This window comes from Peromyscus californicus, unplaced genomic scaffold (assembly GCF_007827085.1).
Source record: "Peromyscus californicus insignis strain IS unplaced genomic scaffold, ASM782708v3 Scaffold_4__1_contigs__length_199733344, whole genome shotgun sequence".
In the NCBI taxonomy this organism is placed as follows: Eukaryota; Metazoa; Chordata; class Mammalia; order Rodentia; family Cricetidae; genus Peromyscus; species Peromyscus californicus.
In genome coordinates, this window is record NW_026294562.1 from 94,941,592 (window position 1) to 94,961,893 (window position 20,302).

General features: G+C 46.1%; 2 protein-coding genes across 2 annotated transcripts; one reads left to right on the plus strand and one right to left on the minus strand.

Annotated features, from left to right (window-relative positions):
- Positions 1-566: 566 nt before the first annotated feature.
- Positions 567-9,447, minus strand: Eif3f (eukaryotic translation initiation factor 3 subunit F). The gene is made up of 8 exons (XM_052712161.1): positions 9,037-9,447; positions 4,163-4,233; positions 3,858-3,937; positions 3,410-3,547; positions 1,939-2,030; positions 1,419-1,555; positions 1,224-1,337; positions 567-777 (listed from the first exon to the last, which is right to left on the minus strand). Exons 1-8 carry the CDS (start codon positions 9,413-9,415, stop codon positions 700-702), a joined length of 1,089 nt encoding a protein of 362 aa, XP_052568121.1. The 5' UTR covers positions 9,416-9,447; the 3' UTR covers positions 567-699.
- Positions 9,448-12,611: 3,164 nt separating this feature from the next.
- Positions 12,612-20,070, plus strand: Nlrp10 (NLR family pyrin domain containing 10). The gene is made up of 3 exons (XM_052763175.1): positions 12,612-12,673; positions 16,458-16,758; positions 17,913-20,070. Exons 2-3 carry the CDS (start codon positions 16,482-16,484, stop codon positions 19,667-19,669), a joined length of 2,034 nt encoding a protein of 677 aa, XP_052619135.1. The 5' UTR covers positions 12,612-12,673; positions 16,458-16,481; the 3' UTR covers positions 19,670-20,070.
- Positions 20,071-20,302: the final 232 nt, after the last annotated feature.

Below are 20,302 nucleotides of genomic sequence, written 5' to 3' on the forward strand. Positions count from 1 at the left end.
TCATTCTTTGGCTTTTTGGTTTGTTTAGGTACATGCATATCATACATGTGTCTGTATGAGGACACTTTTCCAGATCAAATAGTCTGGTAAAGCAGATACTCCTCACCATGGAGATGGACTCATGGGTCCCAGGTCTCAAGTGTGTGCCATCCTTCGTCTTCTGTTCTGGCTCACTAGCATATCTCCAAGTCCTTCCATACTGTACACAAGGCAACCCCGTGGCCTGCCATCCAGGTAAGATGCTATGGAGGAAAAAAATGATAAACAAAAACACAAAACCACAGAAAAAAAACCAACAAAAAACTATAAAATTTTGGAGATTCCATTTGCTATGATTCTAAGAGTTAGAAAAAGAAAAAATATGACTGTAAAGCCATTGATTGTGCCAAAATGTCTAGTATGGTGCTGGGTGAAGCAAACAGCCTGGGCTGTGGGTGCACCTACTGCTGATGAGTCATGCCAACACATAACCAGCTTCTCCCTACAGTGCCCACTCCCTGGCTTCTGTATGAGCTCAAGAACACTTTTCTTTCTCCCAGTCAACAATAAAGTCACATCAGATAAAGTTCATTTACAAAAGGTAGGCTATGTTTATTAGGAGTCCCAAGTAGTTGACTGAGCCATTGTGACTCAAGACCACAAAGAAACCCTTTGCCTCCACTTCAGTCTGACCAGCACCAGTGTCTCTTGGGGGCTCATTCACAGGTTGACAAGTTTCTCATTGAGGGCAATCTGTGACTGGGTGAGATTGGCCAGGTAGGTCACCATCAGCAGGTCCTGAAAGACAAAGGAAAACAGTGAATGGAAAGGGGACAGAAAGGCTGGCACTGGCCAGCTCCACTGTGGACACTGGCTGTGCAGAGTCCAAATGACAGTTGGGCCAGACTCAGCATGGGTTGAAGGTGGAAACCAGGAAGGTAATGTGCTTGTGAACACTATCCTCTCTACTGATGCTTATAGAATGGGGACTGTAATGGAGACTTGTGGAGTATGGGGGTGTGTGTCCTGTGAACACAGATGGGAAAAATTAGAAATTGTCTTTGTTGCCTTGAATTTTAGTAGGTCTTCTACCTGAGTCTAGTTAACAAGTCATGGCAATACCAGTAGTACTTCAGACAAGCACTTAGAGGAGGAGATCCCCTGAACACACTATACTGCCTCCACCCTGGACTGTGTAGCAGCCTTCCTCTACCCAACTTCCAGGGTCCAGCCATGGCACTCACATTGATGTTGCTGTTGAGCATGGTCTCAAAGTCATCAGGAACTATCTTGGGTACTTGATTGACCAGGCTCATCAGGAAGCGGCCTACAGTGTTGTCAGCAGACACTTTTCCAGACTGAGCACAGAACAGACTCGGTGAGGCACTGTTAGGTATTGTCTCGTCAGCCCTCCCTCGCTTTCCCTCCCCGCTTCTCACCAGCACATCCTCAGCATACTGCAATACAGTGCTTAGAGCATCCTGGATGCGAGCTGAGGCTCCTCCCACTTGCTGTAGGTCACTTGAGAGTCCAATCACCCGGTTGGGGCTAAAACATGTCTTCATGATGAGGTCAACTGTGGGAGTGTGGGACAGGCAGTAAGAGACAACAGAGAAAACGTAGCCATGACAAGAGGTTATTAACCACCGACTAACTCCCTCCACCCTCTCTGGACGCAGCCAGCTCCCCAAATCCCTGCTCTCCACTCACTCTTTCTCTGGAGAGCTCAGTTCTTCCACCTGGCTTGTTAACTACTGGTTCTGGCATCGTATAGAGATTATGTGGCCTGTGAGACTGACAATTTTCTACCCTGAACAACCCTCAACTTCTAGTTAGCATGAACCTGGATCAGTGTTCTTTAAGCTACCTAAGCCCTTCGTCTTCGTCACAGAGAACCAGCTCCCTCCCCTGAATAAGCCTGGGGTCTCTAGGGGTGTAGAGCGGGGGAAGGAAACTCACCTCCAATGCGTTCAGTGTCATAATAAGCATACTTCACGGTGAGAGGTGTGAACATCACTCCCATGGTCCTCCCAGGGACACCCATTAAAGTGCTGGGGAAGGAGGAGAAAAAGGTAAAGAGATGCCTTGGGAGCAGTCTGCATGGCTAGATTAGGGTGGGAAAGCAGTCACAAAGGTAATACCTTCCACTAGAGAAGGCCAGGACTGCCCTAGAATTATCTTGAGAGAAAACTTTCCTGTTCCTCTTTGGCCTGGCCCCTTATAGGATGACTTCATACACCACAATGCCAGCAATGAAGACAGGACTCTGGATGTTCCTGGCTGCCTAGACATCCATCTTCAGGGAAAACAGGCACACCAGAGCAATCCTTTTCTGGGCCTGAGCCTCTTATCACCAAAGACCCAACTGACTTATGCCCCAAACCACTGGACTTGGTGCTAGAAGTAACGTCACTAAAATTGTGTTTACTATTTCAACTCCGTATTTTCATTTGAGTTTTAAAGAGGCTGAATTTGTAGAGACGAAGAAGGGGTGAAGGGGAAGGCTCTGCATATGGACAGGCTCAAGCTGTAGTACTAACTTCCCTCCTCAGCTGCTAAAGCCTTCCCTGCAAGCCCTGACGAATGGCGGTGGAGCTGTTGGCAAGCTCTGTGTGAACACTGCAATGTTAGCATCTAAAAGTCTACTTACTCCCAGCTTAAAAGACGTGTCCCAAACAAGGCTAGCATCCTCTACTTTATAAACACTGTGCAACTAAGTTCTAGGAATAATGAATGTGCTGGTTAGGGTTTTATTTTTATTTTTATTTTTGTCTATCTGACATAAGCTAGGGTTATCTGGAAAGAAGAACTTCAATTTTGTCACTAGACTGGCCTGTAGGCAAGTCTGTGGGGCATTTTCTTGATGGATGATTGATGTGGGTGGTGGTGGTCCTGGGTGATAGAAGAAAGCAGTCTCAACAAGCCAGGGAACAGGAAGTAGGCAACAATACTCTGGTTCTGCTTCAGGTTCCCGCCCTGTCTTCCCTCAATGACAGACTGTGACCTACAGGGTGAGATAAGCCCTTTTCTTCCCAAGTTGGTTTTGGTCAGTTTTATCACAGCAACAGAAAGCCAACGAAACAATGAAAAACTAAAGGTAATTCAGAAAAGCCATGAACAAGGCCACATTAGGACCATGATAAACACACCACGTGGGGACTGTCCCAGAAAGATGACAAATGAAACATGGTAGTTTGCTCATGCACCAAAGGCACTACCATTTGGAATGGTCACACGCAACAAGTCCTCCAGTTTAAGTAGGATCAGAGAGTGTAAATTATGGGGTCAAACTTGCTTCAGAAACTTCTCTAATGACAGCTGTCAAAAGAGGAATCAAGTTCCTGAAGAGACAATGTGTGCAGAATTAGACTTGAGTGGGATGTCATCCAGGCATTGGTCACCTTAAATGCCCCTATTGCCCAGGACTCACCTAACATAAGCCTTGATGCTCATGCGCCCATTCTGGAGACCTGTGTCCACAGTGAGGTGAATGGGGTTTGGGGCTTCTCGGCTGTAGTACTCATGGATCAGCACCGAATGTTCTGTGATGTCATGGCCTGTTGCATACCTGGAAAACAGAGCAGTTGTAGGTGCACAACGCCTGATGCCAATACCAAAGACAACAGTGGCGTGGGTGTCTCTGGGGTCCTGACACTATGTCGGCAGTAATTAACAGTGTTAACAAACTTTGCAATAACAAAAGCTATCAGTGAAAATAAATATTCTTGCCTTTATAGGATCAGAATTATCATCAAACTACCGAATTTATAGGCTCAAGCTTTGAATACTCTCTGAAAGGTGAGACAGGATCTAGTCTGAGGACAAACGAGGCTGGCCCTCAATGAAGACTTTCCATCCACCCACTCCCATCAACTTACCAGCCTAGGATGAGCTCATTTGGGGAGACTTTTTTGTGCAATTCATACATATTCTTAGCAAACTCCATGTCAACAGCCACCTAAGAGAGAAGGCAGGAGAGGAAGTTAAGAAGCTAGAAGTACACACTAAAACTGAATAGGAAGAAGGAGCACCCCCACCAGATGAAGAGGCCCAGGATGTGGGCAGGGAAAGCAGTGCTTTGCCTGCAGCTCTGGTCACAGACACAGCACAGGGGGCTGGGAGGGAAGCCAGCAGATGAATGGTCATGAACTGCACAGGGGCTGCTGAAGTCCACTCAACTCACTTCATCTTCTGACTCATTGTGTGGCACTGAAAAGCAGTTGGTGACTTCCACTGAGTGCTTGTCAACAGTTCCTGTTAAAGAGAGAATGGCCAGGTGTTACATAATCCTGGGATCCCACAGGCAATGACTACCTTTTTTTTTTTTTTTTTTTTTTTTGGAGTCAGTCCTTTGTAACTACAAATGAGCAAGAACTTCTGAGCCTCACGTCTCTACCACCCAAGTGCTGGGATTACAGATGTGCTAGGATTACAGATGTGCACCACCACACCTGGTCTATGTGGTGCTGGGGACTGAAATCAGTGCTTCGTGCACAGCAGGCAAGTACTCTGTCAACTGAGTGGTAGCTCCAGCTCCTAGTTTTGAAATGCTTTCGGAGGTCTCCTCAAGCCAACAAACATGAAGCCAACGCATTAGCCCCAAGTTCAGCATCAACAGAACCAGTATTTTCCAGAGAACTCAAACTCTGCAGTGACCCTCAACTCTTCCTTCTATCACCAAATAGGGTTGTCTTCCTTTACAATATTTTCTACTACCAGCCCTTCCCAATAATACCCACTCTTCACTCTCTAGAGCAGTGGTTCTCAACCTTCCTAATGCTGCGACCTTCATTCATGTTGTGGTGACCCCAGCCATAAAATTATTTTTGTTGCTACTTCACAACTGTCATTTTGCTACTGTTATGAACTACAATGTAAATATGTTTTTCAGTGGCTTTTGGTGACCCCTGTGAAAATGTCATTCAACCCCCAAAGGGTCCCTACGGCTCTAGAGTTTCTCCCTGTATGTTAACCTGCACAGCTTGCTGAAGACAGACTGCCCATAGAGCAGCCTAGTGTCACTGGATACAGTTGTCAGAGTTACCTGGACCTCCCTTTGGACCAGCCTATCTCACCTCTCTACCTGTGGATCAACATCATCATCAGTCTACCGCAAATTTGTGTTCTGATATCCTCACATTAGTTCCTGGATCTCACTGAGCCATGGGTCCCAACTTCAGTCTCTTATAATGTACTGGTACCTCCCCCCAAGCTCCCCCACCCCCTATTATAACACGTCCCTGCTGGTGGTTTAATGTGTCTGCGAGTGCTATGGTTCTGTTTTCTGAACCACGTTCTTTTTTTTTTTTTTTTTTTTTGGTTTTTCGAGACAGGGTTTCTCTGTGTAGCTTTGCGCCTTTCCTGGAACTCATTTGGTAGCCCAGGCTGGCCTCGAACTCACAGAGATCCGCCTGCCTCTGCCTCCCGAGTGCTGGGATTAAAGGCGTGCGCCACCACCGCCCGGCCCTGAACCACGTTCTTAAACCCACAGGCATACATTCTCACCTGACCACTCATCCCCATTTGATCAGCATGACTACTTCCTCCATTTCAGAGCCTTTTTGCCTCAGGGTCTCCACGGCAGCAGTCTCTTCTGGTTTTCTCCCTTCTCTTCCTAATCTGTTGGCTCTTCCTCTGACACCTCAGGTTTTCAGCATTCCTCGTGTTCCTAGTTTTTGCTCTATGTTCCTTTTCTAGGTCAAGTCCTGACCCAGAAACATTTCAGCTAATAAACGCTTACTTGCCCAATCTCTTATACATTATTTATGGCTTTTTTGCTACAAAGGCAGAGTTGAGTAGCTGGGACAGGCTGCACACAAAGCTGAAAATATTCCCTGACCTTTTTTTTAAACACAGCTGCCAATCCCTATGGTAGGTGATTTTTGTCCACTTTTATGATTTCAGTTACTTCTTATCTTCTGGTGGCTGACACATACTTGTCCACATCTCTTTACATTCTCTTCACTTATTGTTAAATTCTGTCTTTATTTTACATTGATTGACTGTGGGTGAGCATGTGCAACTGCTGACCTGTGGAGGTCAGAGGACAATCTGCACAAGTTCATTTTCTCCTTCCACCACAGGAGTTCCAGGAATGAAAAGAAGGTCAGGCTTGTGAACCACCTCGGCAGCCTTTCTCACTCAATTTCCCTAACTTGACAAGTCCACTGCCACACTCAATGGCATCTCAGAAGGAATATACACCAAGCCAAGTCAAACTCCATATTTCCCTTCTTTTATGCACAACTGAAGACCTAGAAAAAACTCTCTAATGCTGCTCTCCTGACCATGCCACGCCCTCCATCTCCACTTCCTACCTTTGAATTCTCCACCCCCTCTGTGCCCTGACTTCTCAAGTGCTTTTACTTTACTAGAACGCCCTCAACCTGTTGTCTAGGCCCAGCTCAGGTCTACTACTCTCCCAAAGCAGCCATATTCTCTAATTCCTCCTTGTCCCCCAGCTGCTCAAGAGCCTCCCACTGAGATGAGACTGCAACACTCTCAGCTAGCTCCCCGTGACTCCTGCCCCAGAGGCTGGTGCCCAGAACCACTGGGAGCTTCTCCCGCCACCCTCTCACAAGCTGGGAATGCTGACCTCTTCAGACAGTGGACTTGCCAAGAGCGTTCTTAAAATATGTTTACTTCTTAACAGTGATACAGTTTAGAATCATTACATAAAGTGAAAGCAAATTTCTCAGTTTTCAAATTCCTGGCACGTTATTTTTTTTTTGAAATTCAGGGATAAAAGATTAGCATTCCCAAGTATTCTCAGGAATTTCAAAATTATGGAATTTAAAGGATATCTTTATAAAGATGCTCTATAATTTGAATAGCTAAAGTTTTTGTTTAAAGGATAAAGGACACTAAGTTTAGTAGTGCTCACAAAGAATTATAACCCATGGGTATATTCATGGAAAACAATTTAAAAGTCAGGTCTTATTGTAAAATATAAAATTCTAAATTCAGGTCTTGCTCCTTTGGGAATCACATGTGGACACTGGCCATTTAAGGACTTACTCCACACTGAAAATGTTACACCTTACCATGATCTTTCATATCTCTTCTGTGACTCCTTCACAGTAGTGAAGTAGTTAAGTCTCTGTGTTTCCACAGGACACCCTGCTAGCAGAACAGGCATCACATCTACAGTACAGGGACCATGTTTCCATCTTGGGTTTAAGGTTACAACAGTGTTCCTTTGACTAATTTTGAATTCTAAGTACCTAACAGTTTTATGGTACATGAAAGTCACTAATGATTTCATTTAGCCAAACAAAATCTTTTACAAATTCATGTCAACCTATGAAAAGTCCAAGCTCCTACAAAGCACATACTGCTTCATTTGTTTTTCTATCAACAACTCAACTGTTTTGTAGCAGTGGGAGCACCGAGCAGAATTCTGTCTGATAGAGAATCTATAGACTACAGCTGCCTCCCTAGGATAAACAGCGTGAAACACAAATCTTGGGTAGACACGGATTCCTCTAGTTAAACAGCTCCAGAGACTGGAAATTAGACAGCCTAAGTATTTGTCAAGTGATGCAAACATTTGTAGCTATAGAAGCTCACAGTAGGGCAGTTACAGAATACTAACACACCGGGAGAGGTTAAAAATAAAGGGAAGTTAGGATTATCCTTGTGGAACCTGTGGAACTGAAATAAAATGGAGAGAATGGAAGATACTTGTGTCGAAGAAAATGCAAGTGTGTTTTGATGAGAGACAATGTATCAACTCTAAGTTTCTGTAAAGTGCTACACTGTCAAAGAAACGTATGGTGGGGCAGTGTGGTATATGTAGTAGAGGGTGACGGGGCGGTGTGGCCTCCTATGTAGTAGAGGGTGACCAATAGCTGCTGTACCTGAGGTGTGCCAGCCATTAGTTGCTTTCTGTAATAATTTCATTCTCATAAAAACTGTCTGCTAAAGAAGCCCCCAAAAGAACTAGATCTCTAGTGATTTGTCCCAAGACACAAAGCTAATAATTGCTGGAGTCTGACTACATATCCTGTCCTCTTTGTGTACTTGAATGGTCTTCCACAGTGCAAGAACTGCTACCAATAAGAGAGAAATGATGGATACAACTAGAGTGGACTGCCAGTGTTTAAAAGCTGTCACGAAGGCAGAGTGCAAGCAAGTCTGACAGGACCAGCAGTTCCCACAGAGAGAAATGTATTCAACAGTCTTCAGTGCTTTTCAGTTTTACAAACCAGTTTAACATCAACTACTTCCCCAAATCTGTAACACAGGCAAAGAAAAGACTACTTTTTTTTTTTTTTTTTTTGGTTTTTGGAGACAGGGTTTCTCTGTGTAGTTTTTGGTGCCTGTCCTGGATCTCGCTCTGTAGACCAAACTGGCCTCGAACTCACAGAGATCCGCCTGGCTCTGCCTCCTGAGTGCTGGGATTAAAGGTGTGCGCCACCGCAGCCGCCCGACGATTACTCTTCATTTTAAGGTTGCTTGTAAACAGGTAATATCATCGTTTGTGTCCAAATGGAATTGAGGTGGGGGCAGAAATTCGGACCTGAGCACACACAGGTTTTATTCCACTAGAAACTGGTATGAGGGAGGTTCTTGGGACTGAACGTCTGTCTTAAAAGTTCAGGAGAACAAAGTATTATATATCCGGAATAGGTTTTGAACAAACCTGGTTTACTTGTTGAATTGGGGAAAGCTTCTGACACATCCTCTTCCCCTACATGTGGTGGAAGTGGTGGTCAGTCAGTGGATAAGAGGGGAAATGTGGGTACTGTGATTAAAAGGCAAGAACTTTAAACTTCTTGCTGGCATTTGAGTTCATTTTTGGCAACATGCACTCTCCGTACTTCGCTGATAGGAATATAAAATAACTTGTAGATCAATTGCCACAAACTACTCCTTGCACATTTCTGTCGCTCAACATAACAGTAATTCAGCAGGATTCAAGTCACTTGGGAAAGCAAGCCACATCAAGAAGGTGCAAAAGAGAAACAGGTTAAGAGTTCAAAGGCGATGGAACGAGAGGAAATAGAGCAGGAGGGAGATGAACGGGAAGAAAACATTCTTTTCTCCAGCACTCACCCAGCAGGGTTCCGATAACCCGGGCAGCTCCCTCGTTGCGTCGCTCGTAGCTGTCCACGATGGAGGCCAAAATGACCGGGTGTAGCCTGACCACGCGGCCGCCGGGGAAAGGCCCCGGGAGGGCGGGCCCGGGCTGCGAGGGTGCCGGCGTCTGCGCAGGGGCTGGCGTGGAGGCCGGTGTCTGGCCCGGTGCGGCAGGCGTAGCTGCCGCAGGGTCGGAGGACGAGGCGGGCGCCAGGGCCGCAGCCGGAGCAGCAGCCGGCGCCGGAGCTGGCGTGGGCGCTGTCGGGGCTGAAGCCGGGGCTGCGGTGGCGGCCGGCGCCGGGGCTGTGGCCACAGTAGCGGGAGGGACACTTGGCGGTACGGCTGGGGATGCCATCTTGCCGAGAAAGAGGGAGCCCAGGACGGAAGGGCGTGAGTTGGGCAGTATTAGGAACTTGGTTGGTTGAATTTGTACCACGTGAATCAGCTCTTGATGACTATTGGGTACTGAAATATCCGGCTGGTGGTTTTAGTGAGCTGTGTGCGCTTTAATTTCCGTCCGATACGCACTCTGTGAGGAGCAGGCCAAAGTAGTTCCTAGTAACTTTGGGACCGCCTGTATGTGTGGCGGGGGAGAGAAACAACTAGCAATCTACACAATTGCCACCAGATGGCGGTACAGAGTAGGGTAAAGGTCTCAATTCTTGTTTTAGACTTAAATTGGATATTAAATGTCAAAGTGACTTTTAAAGGGGCTTCCCTTCCTTCCTTCCTTCCTTCCTTCCTTCCTTCCTTCCTTCCTTCCTTCCTTCCTTCCTCCCTCCCTCCCTCCCTCCCTCCCCTCCCTCCCTCCCTCCCTCCCTCCCTCCCTCTCCCCTCCCTCCCTCTCCCCTCCCTCCCTCCTTCCCTCCCTCCCCCCCTCCCTCCCTCTCTCTGCAGTCCGTGCTGGCTGGAGTTCACTATATAGGTCAAGTTGGCCCTGAATTCACCTCAACCTCCCTGCCTTAGCTTCCTGAATTATATTATAGGCATGAACCATCATGCCAGGCTAACAGTGCTTTCTTTGTGATGGCTTCATAAGGTGTCACTAGGGAGGTATATTCATTCAACAATTTAAATGCTTAATATACACCAGACACTCTGTAGGTGCTTGGGTAGATCAGTGAACCAAACAGCCATGGTTTGCATTTTAATGGGGAAAGAAAAGCACTAAGAAAATTTTATATTATGTCAGAAAGTGCTGTGATACATGGTAATCATTATTATTTAATTGTGCTATGAGAAAGACATGAGCAGTGGAGATGATGAGGGCATCAGGAGCTGTGAAGGGTCAGGGTAGGTCACAATGAGGATGTCAAGTTGGGAGAAAACTTGAAGATTTCAGGCAGGCAGCCGTATTTGGGACTTTGGGCAGAGGGAGCCCTTCTGGTAGAGTGAACAATTAATGTGAAGGACTTGAGGCAAGTGAGAGCTGGCCAAGTGCACTTAAGAAAATCGTTTGGTGGTTAGATTGTTAACAGCAGAAGAAAGGATAGATCTCTAAGCAGGGTCAGGAGCTGATTATTAAGACTCCTATATCATAAAAATTTGGGGGGTGATGGCAGTAGAGAGATGGCTCAGCAGTCAAGAGAGAGTACTGTTATTGCAGAGGATCTGATTGGGGTCCCAGAAAGGGGAGGTGGTGGTTGGTGGCTTGCAACTGCCTGTAACTAGTTCCAGGGGATCCTATGCCCTCTTCTGGCCTCCACAGGCACTTACATACACATGTATACACCCCACACAGACACACATGAATATACAATTAAAAATAAATTTTAAAAAAGCATTTGTGATTATAAAAATGAGACGTTTCATGATCTGCAGCCAGCAAGCTGAAGACTCAAGAGTGCTGGAGGTGTTGGTTCAATTCTGAAAGCCAGCAGGCTCAAACCCCATGAACCAATGTTTCAGTTTGAATCAGAAGGCCAGATGAGACCCATGGTCCTTCCTAGAGTAGGTAGGGTAGGAAGTTCTTTTTCTTTCTTTCTTTCTTTCTTTCTTTCTTTCTTTCTTTCTTTCTTTCTTTCTTTCTTTTTTTTGAGACAGGGTTTCTCTGTGTAACCTTGACTTTCCTGGAACTCTCTCTGTAGACCAGGCTGGACTCAAACTTAGAGATCTGCCTGCCTCTGCCTCCTGGGTGCTGGGATTAAAGGCATGCACCACCACAGCCAGCCTTCTTTTTCTTCTTCTTCTTCTTCTTCTTCTTCTTCTTCTTCTTCTTCTTCTTCTTCTTCTTCTTCTTCTTCTTCTTCTTTTCTTGTAAAAGATTTTATGTGTGTGGTATATGTATAGGCGCACATGCATGTGTATATATACTCATGAGTGTGACTATGAAGATCAGACATTGGGCGTCCTGCTTTGGCCTGCTCTATCACCCTCTGCCCTATTCCCTTGAGACCAGGCCCCTCCCTGAACCTGGAGCTAGGCTGGTAGTCAGCAAGCCCCAGTGACCCTTCTGTTTCTCTGCCCACAATGCTGTAATTACAGATTCCCAGGTTACCTCACCAGCTTTTTATGTGGGTGCTGGGGATTCTGCCTCAGGTCTTCATGTTTGCATGGCAGGTGCTCTTACCCACTGAGCCATCTCCCCAGCCCTTTAAGAATTTCTTCTTGTTGGCATAGATTCTTTGAACTTGGATGGTATTTACTCCCACCTGTTCCCTCCCTTTAGTCCTCCCCCCAATTATTCTTCCCGTTAGTCTTTTCCTCCTCCTGATCTTCTTTCTGCTTTCATGTCATATATATAATATATATTTATATATACAATAAAATTATGACATATAAAAATAAAATTCTAGAACCCACATGTGAGGGAAACATGGTCCATATACACACTAAGAGGAGACCCTTCTTGTTCATGAGAAGGCCAGGGCTTTTCTTTTACTCAGGCTTCATTTGATGGGATAAGAGGCACCCACATTAGTGAGCACAGCTGACTTTAGTCAGTTTCCGACTCAAATGATAGCCACATCCTAAGAACAGGATCACAGAAACTCTCAGTGATGTGTTGACCAAAGGTTGGGGTACACAAAATTAACCACCGCATGTCACTTTCTAGTTGCCTGGGGGGAATATATTTGAGAAGTCATGCCTGAAAAACAAAACAAAACAAAACAAAACAAAATGAAACAAGACAGGATTATCTCTACCAGGGAGTTATATGAAAGTGGGCCTGTAGGTGTTTACCTAGCCCATTTCAGAGATTGAAAGGACACATACATATACATATATATGTATGTATGTGTGTATGTATGTATGTATGTATGTATGTATGTATGTATGTATATGTATTCTAGCTAGCTCCCTGTTCTTGTCTCTCTCATCTCTGGTTTTCCTGCTCAATTTATGTATTTTATGTCTCCCTATTATCACTTCTCTCTCACTTTTCTATCTCTGTTTCTGTCCTTGGTCCTGCTTTCTCCATTTTAATCTTCTCTCTTTTGGGGACCCAGTTTCTCTAGTTATCATCTCTGCCCCTAGCCGGGACAGGGTTAACATGATTTCATCTCTTGCCTCCGCCCTCCAATTAAACTCAGTTCCTGTTTCTATAAATACTTAGGTGTTGCTACGACTCTCTGGCCCAGTGACTTAGACCTTGGGAGCTGGCGTTGCTGCAGTAAGTGGCCTCTGCTCTTTGTCATCCTGTCTAGACAACTACGTCTCATTCTTTAATTTTCTCATCTTGGCTTCTTGATGTTAATCTCTGGTGCTCTGGTTTCTATTTCCAGCCTGATCTTGGCTAAGGCTTTGGGCAAGTCAGTTCCCATTCCTGCCATTTCTCATGAACTCCAGGGAGTACTCACAGAGCACATGACTCGATGACTCGGGGTTTGGAGAAGGGGTAAAGGTGGGGAGGTGAGAGGGCTGGCCGCGTTCACTGCCTGGCTTCCCCCCTCTCCTACCACCACTGCCTTCAAGCTCTTTGGAGGTTCTGTTAGCTGTACATCATGTAGAATATAGCTTCTGTCTGACATGCTCACATTCATCTTCTGATCATGAACCCCACACAGCTGCTCTCCTTCCCACAGCCTTTCTCATTGAAAAGCCAGAATTTTCCTCTGCTTAGGGTCCTAATCCAGTCTCTGTTCTCACCGCTCCTTCACCATTTGAGATTTCTAGTCTGATCCTTCCTTTGGATGCTTTTTGTTGACTTTAAAAATACCCCCTTTCCATATGAGAACAAAGGCCTTTCCTTAGCCTGCTGCTCCCAGCACTTTGCAGAATTTTCATAGCCAGGTGTCCTGGAAGACTTCTCTATACCTATTCCCTCCATGTCTTTGCTGCCTATCTTTTTCCTAGGATGATCTATGACCTATTGTTTCATCTCAGTGATGCATGTGTATGTATCAGAAATTCAGCTCATTACAAAGTCTGTGCCTTAAACAGTTTTCATCTTTCTCACCATCCCTATCCCTCTTCCCCAGGGCAACCACTTTAGATTTTTAACTCTCTTATGTCTTTGTGCACGCGTGCGTGCGCGCGCGCGCCACACACACACACACACACACACACACACACACACACACACACACACACAGGGACAGACAGACAGACAGACATATTTTTATGTGTTTTTTATATGCATATGTGTGCGAGTGTGTGTACTTTGTGTATGCATTGTCCAGAGGATGTCAGCTGTCCTGTTCTGTAACTCTCCACCTGTTCCTTTGAGACAGGGTCTCTCACTGAGCTTAAAGCTAGGCTAGCGGGCAACAAACCTCAGGCATTCTCCTGTACCCGCCCTCAGTGGTTTTACATGGGTGGTACAATATGAATTCAAGTCTTCCTGCTTGTTGCCCAGGAGTCATGCTTACACAGACAGTGCTCTTACACACTGAACCATCTCTTTAGTCCCATTGCATCTTTGTACTTCTAAATAGTGCACACATACAACTGCTTTTTGGCTCAAGGTTTTAGGCATCATCCATTGACCTTTTATCCTAATCATTCCATTACCATTCTTTCTAATTTAAAATTTTTTTACTTTATATGTATGGGTGTTTTGCCTGCATGTATATATCTATGTACCATGTGCATACCTGATGCCCTCAGAGGCCAGAAAAGGATATTGGATCCCCTGGGACTGGAGTTATAGATGGTTGTGAGCTGCCACGTAGTGCCAGGAATCAGAAGTCCTCTGGAGGAGCAGACAGAGCTCCTAGCCATGGAGTCAGCTTTCCAGCCTCTCCACCACCATCCTTTCATTGTGGTTATATTATAGATCTTAGCTATTCAGTGGTTATGCTATTATTTTATGCAAATACTGTTCACCAGAGTGCTTTAGTTTACTATGTTCTATGTCTTATTCTTTTCTAGTAACTTACTGTTGGTTTCTGCACCTTTGGTCATCTTTCCATAGCTTTTTCAGAAAGACAAAGACATCTGTTAAACTACCAATCCATTGTTCTTTCCACCTTGAAGGCCATCTTTTTGGAGAAACTGCTCCAAATTTAGGGAGATTTAGTGGAGTCCCTGCTCTTTAGGTCAACTGACCAGCTGCCTTTAAGGCACATTTAGAGATATGTTTGTACCTCTATTTCACAGAGCTCCTGTTTTGTTTCTGTTTTTCCCTTTTTCCTTTTGTCAGGGCACATCCTGCTGTGGCTTCACCAATGTGAAGAACAGGTACAGTGGTGGAGGACGCAGTGCTCCGCCTCCTTTGTCAAACCGCCCCTGTCCGGACTGGGGTCAAGTTGTAAACAGGACAAGTGGTTTCAGGGAGGAATGTGGGTCATCTTCTGTTCTGTCCTTCTTTTGGCAATATAATGGTTCATCCCTTTGGTCCCTCCCTTGTTGCCCAAGTTTAATGTTTGAAAAATGAGGTCAAGGTGGTTTTTTTTTTTTTTCCCTAGGCAGGGTTTCTCTCTGTATCCCTGAATGTCCTGGGAACTCACTCTGTAGACCAGACTGGCCTTGAACTCAGAGATCCACCTGCCTTTGCCTCCCAAGGGGTCAAGTTTTCCTCTGGTGAACAATTGCTCATGTCAGCAGACATGTGTGAGCATCTCCACTTCCCTGTTCACTGAGGTCCTTCATGGGTTCCAGCCCCACACACTGGGACTGTAGACAGACAGTATGTGTCTGAGAATTCACACCTTTGCTTTGAATTCTAACAGATAATAATTAACTGGTGGGTTTTGGATAAGAGGACTCAGGCTTGGCCTGCAGAGCTGAAAATGGACCTGTTGCATCTCTCCTGGACAGCTAGCTTTTTGTCCTCTTGCCCTAGGGAGCTGAGTCATCCTCCCACCTCCAGCTCCTCAAGCCTGAGCTTGACTGGTCCAGTGCTCTGCTGTTGTCTTCTTGTCCTTCTGGAATTAGCTCCTCCAGAATCAGAGCTTTGTAGGGAATCCCCAGTGTCCCTGTGTCCTAATGTGTTTCTGAGAGGTTTATTCCTTTCATTGGTATTCAGTCAAAATACTGATATCTGAGTCCCACCAAGTCCATTACCAAAGACTATTTTGAGCACCTCCAGACATCATACTTCCACAATGGACTCCTCATGACTTTGGAGAACAGGCATCTCCTGGAATCTGAAAGCTTCCTACTAATCCATGTTGTTCTCATTCCCTTTAGTAAATGCTGAGTTGAAGAAGTCACTTGTCACAAATTTAGCACTAATGATGTCTGTTCTTTTCTTATCCTTATTTGAACTTGACTCCTTACCTGGAGACCAGTTTTGGACCCCATGATGCTGGTGTGTGAAGCAGTGGACTGAGGGTGGAGATTTCCTATCTCCCCATTTCTGTGGTCTCAGCAGATAATTCACAAGTTCTGGAAACATTCACAATCAAGGGCAGGCTCACTTTTGAAATAAAAAACCTCAAACATTTGTTCTTAATACTAATTTAAGGAGGTACTGAGTCCAGTTTAAGAGTGCCTATGGGCATCTGGGGACATTGCTTAGTTGGTAGAGTGCTTACCTAACACATGTGAACCCCTAGGTTCAATCCCCTGCATCCCACAAAGCCAGGTGTAGTACTGCATGGCAGTAATCATGGTACTCAGGAGGCAGAGGCAGGAGGATCAGAACTTTAAAGGTCATTCTCAGCTACAAAAAGAGTTTGAGGCTGGCCTAGGAAACATGAGACCCTGTCACACACACAAAAACATGTATACAGGAAGGGAGGAAGGAAAGAAGGAAGGGAGGGAGGGAGGAAGTAAGGAAGGGGGGACCTTCTTGCCAGTTACCCACACAGTCACACATACTATCTGATAGAACAGGGATGATTAGACAGTTTTCCCTGCTGTCTCCCCCATTTTCCTTTCTCAGAGCTTTGCACATATCTGGTCTCCCCTGGGCCTCTGCTCTGCAGACTACAAGCACCCAGAAGGCAGTGTGGATGAAGAGTCTCCAGGCTGCTCCCCACTAGCATTGTCTCATTGCTTCTCACTTCCAGGTGGCTGGCTGAACTCTGACCACCATGTCGTTGGCACGAGCCAACAGCCCCCAGGAGGCATTGCTCTGGGCCTTGAATGACCTTGAGGAGAATAGTTTCAAGACGCTGAAGTTCCACTTACGGGATATGACCCAATTTCATCTGGCCCGAGGGGAACTGGAGGGATTGAGTCGTGTGGAAGTAGCATCAAAACTGATCTCAATGTACGGAGCACAGGAAGCTGTGAGAGTGGTGAGCAGGAGCTTGCGGGCCATGAACTTGATGGAGCTTGTAGACTACCTCAGCCGGGTTTGTCTGAATGGTGAGTGCAGCCCGAGAGAGGGAAGTGAGGGGGCACCAAAGACATCCCCAGGCCCCACAGACCTTTCCTTATACTGCCCTCTCCTTCTTGGGGATCCCCAGAGCCCCAGGGTCTTAGGTAGTCTCCAGACTAGGGACCTAGGAATGTTGGGTGCAGACCCTGAGCTGAAGGCAAGGGTTTGTGATATCTTATGACTAAAGCACCCCACCTCCTAATTGTAGTTGCTCTGCTGGAGAAGGGGAGGGGACGTAGAAAGGGCATGGAGATGGAGGACAGTGTTGGTGGAGTGACTTCCACTAACTAGGAACAACAGCATCAGAGTGTGTGGGTCACACCTCCCCAGCTTCATGACCGGCAGCCAGGCTGTGTTCATGGAGGAGTCAGTGGGCTAATGTGAACCTAGACAGCAAGGGGAACCTAGACAGCAATGGAGCCTAAATAGCTACCCGTTCTTTTTTTTTGGGGGGGGGGGGAAGTAGGTGTGGGGGAGGGGTGTAGGGGCTTTGTTGGTGCCTGTAATCTTTCCCAGTTTCCTTTCATTCCTGAGACCTCCTGCACTGCAGAAATGGGAGTGGATAAGCTGGGATGATTGCTCAGTCAGTAAGGAGCTTGTAATACAAGCATAAGAACCTTAGTTCAGATAGCAGAATCCGTGTTTGTTTGTTTGTTTGCTTGCTTGCTTGTTTTTGTTCAGCTGCTGAGTTAAGCTCTTACCCACCCTTTACCAGAAACAGACTTCAGTTCCTTCACCAGCTTTCAGCTTCCCTTCTCTCTCCTTTCTCTGTCCCCACCTGGTCCCATGAGGAAATTTCACAGGACTTCTCAGGAACTTACACATTGCCACACACACTGACATTGAGGTATGCACACCCCTTCCCCCACACAATGCACACACTATGTCAGTACATTTTCATGAGTGCGTGTAGATACAAATATATGCACATTCAAAACATGCCTAAACACATCACATACAAAACACCCCCCCCCACCCCCACACCCCCACACGTAGTAGTTTCACTTCATGAAGTCACAACCATAAACTTCAAAGCAACACAGGTTAGGATGAGACTAAAAAGCAAACTCAGGGTCTGAAGGGTCTTTTTTTGTCTTCTGTTGTTCTCATTCCGACACCCGAAACTCCATTTGTGTTTCAGATTACAGAGAAATCTACCGGGAGCATGTGCGCTGCTTGGAGGAGAGGCAAGATTGGAGTGTTAACAGCAGCCACAATGAGCTGCTCCTGGTGGCCATGTCCAGTCCAGCAAGTCCGGGATCGCCTTCCTGTCTGGACCTGGAACAGGAGTTGGGTCATGTCAGGGTGGAGTCTTTATTCGCTCCAGAGGCGGAGTCCTACTCAACCCCGCCCATAGTGGTGATGCAAGGATCTGCAGGCACCGGAAAGACAACCCTGGTCAAAAAACTGGTGCAGGACTGGGCCAAAGGGACCCTGTACCCTGGCCGTTTTGATTATGTTTTCTATGTGAGCTGCAGAGAAGTGGTCCTGCTGCCCAAGTGTGACCTGCCCAACCTCATCTGCTGGTGTTGTGGAGATGATCAAGCCCCAGTCACAGAGATTTTGAGGCAGCCCGAGCGGCTCCTGTTCATCCTGGATGGCTTTGACGAGTTACAGAAGTCCAGTCGTGCGGAGTGCGTACTACACATTCTAATTAGGAGAAGGGAGGTGCCGTGCTCCCTTCTCATCACCACTAGACCTCCGGCTTTGCAGAGTCTGGAGCCCATGCTGGGTGAAAGGCGACATGTCCATGTCTTAGGCTTCTCTGAGGAGGAGAGGAAGAATTATTTCAACTCCTATTTTACCGATAAGGAGCAATCGAGAAATGCCCTTGAGTTTGTGCAAAACAATGATGTTCTCTACAAAGCATGCCAGGTTCCGGGCATTTGCTGGGTGGTCTGCTCCTGGCTAAAGAGAAAGATGGTAAGAGGCCAGGAGCTCTCAGAGACACCTAGCAATAGTACAGACATCTTCACTGCTTATGTGTCTACCTTCCTGCCCACTGATGGCAATGGGGACAGCTCTGAGCTCACCCGGCACAGGGTCCTGAGGAGTCTGTGTTCCTTGGCAGCTGAGGGAATCCAGCACCAGAGGCTGCTATTCGAAGAAGATGACCTCAGAAAGTACAGCTTAGATGGCCCCAGCCTCACTGCCTTCCTAAACAGCATCGACTACCGGGAAGGGCTTGGCATCAAGAAACTCTACAGCTTTCGCCACATCAGCTTCCAGGAATTTTTCTATGCCATGTCTTTCCTTGTGAAGGAGGACCAGTGTCAGCTGGGGGAGGCAACGCGCAGAGAAGTGGAGAAGCTGGTGGGGCAGGAGAAAGATGAAGAGATGACTCTCAGTTTGCAGTTCTTGTTTGACATGTTGAAAACAGACAGCACCTTGGGCTTGGGGCTGAAGTTCTACTTCAAAATTGCTCCCTCGCTAAGGCAGGATCTGAATTATTTTAAGGAACAAATAGAAACCATAAAGCACAACAGGTCGTGGGATTTGGAATTCTCTCTCTATGATTCTAAAATAAAGAAAATCACACAAGGTATCCAGATAAAAGATGTCAGGTTCAATATGCAACATTCAGTCAAAAAGGAACCTGGTAAGGGGAAGCCATTTTCAGTGAAAAGCAGCCTTGGTAAGGGGCAGGTACAAAGTCCTCTCTTGAAAACCAATAACAGCACGAAGGAACCAAAGGGGGCCTCTAATGGGGAAAGCAGAGGGGCAGAGGAACCTGCCCAGAAGGTTAGAAACAGTAGGCTGGCAAGTACAGAAAAGGGGCATATGGAGATGAAGGGTCAGGAGGGTGGTGGGGTGGAGAGACAGGAGGACGGAGAAGGACAGGGAGTTAAAAAGGATGGAGAGATGAGAGATCAGATGAATGGGTACCAGAGACAGTGAAGGACACAGAGACAAATAGAAGAGAGAATTACATAATCAAGGACCAGGAGACTTAGCATGGTATGTGCAATGGCTCACTGGAAGGAACCATTCCTCACTACGGACATCTGAACGTTAAGTTAGCATCTTTCCCGCTAGGAGCTGTCAGTACCTCCTGGGTATGAAGTCACTTTGAGTAGCCCCTTCTATGCTTACATCAATGATTAAGACTTTAAATCTGACATTGGATTCTTTTTTTAAAAAAATAAAATAAAATGCTTACATTAGTAAAGTGAGAATCATATGCATTCTGTAAAATGTGGGTATATATGGAACACCCCTGTGCTGGGGCACAGTGGAAAACCCTGTTGACTCTGTATTTGCATTCAGCTGTTGCTTAAATAAAGAGTAGCTTCCAGTTATTTCTAGAAACTTCTACACTATTGTTAAAAGTGGGCCATGGGTTGTCACAGCCCTAAACACTGGTCTTGGATGTTTTACTGTGATTGACTTAATTCTGTACTAATATGATCACTGTTAGCACCAGTTATGCCCTCAACTGACTTTGCTTCATGAACAGATGATGCAGTTCCAAGAATGGGTGCATCATCCTTTTCTGCTTTGGGTCTCTATATAGAGTAGGAAAGAAGAAAA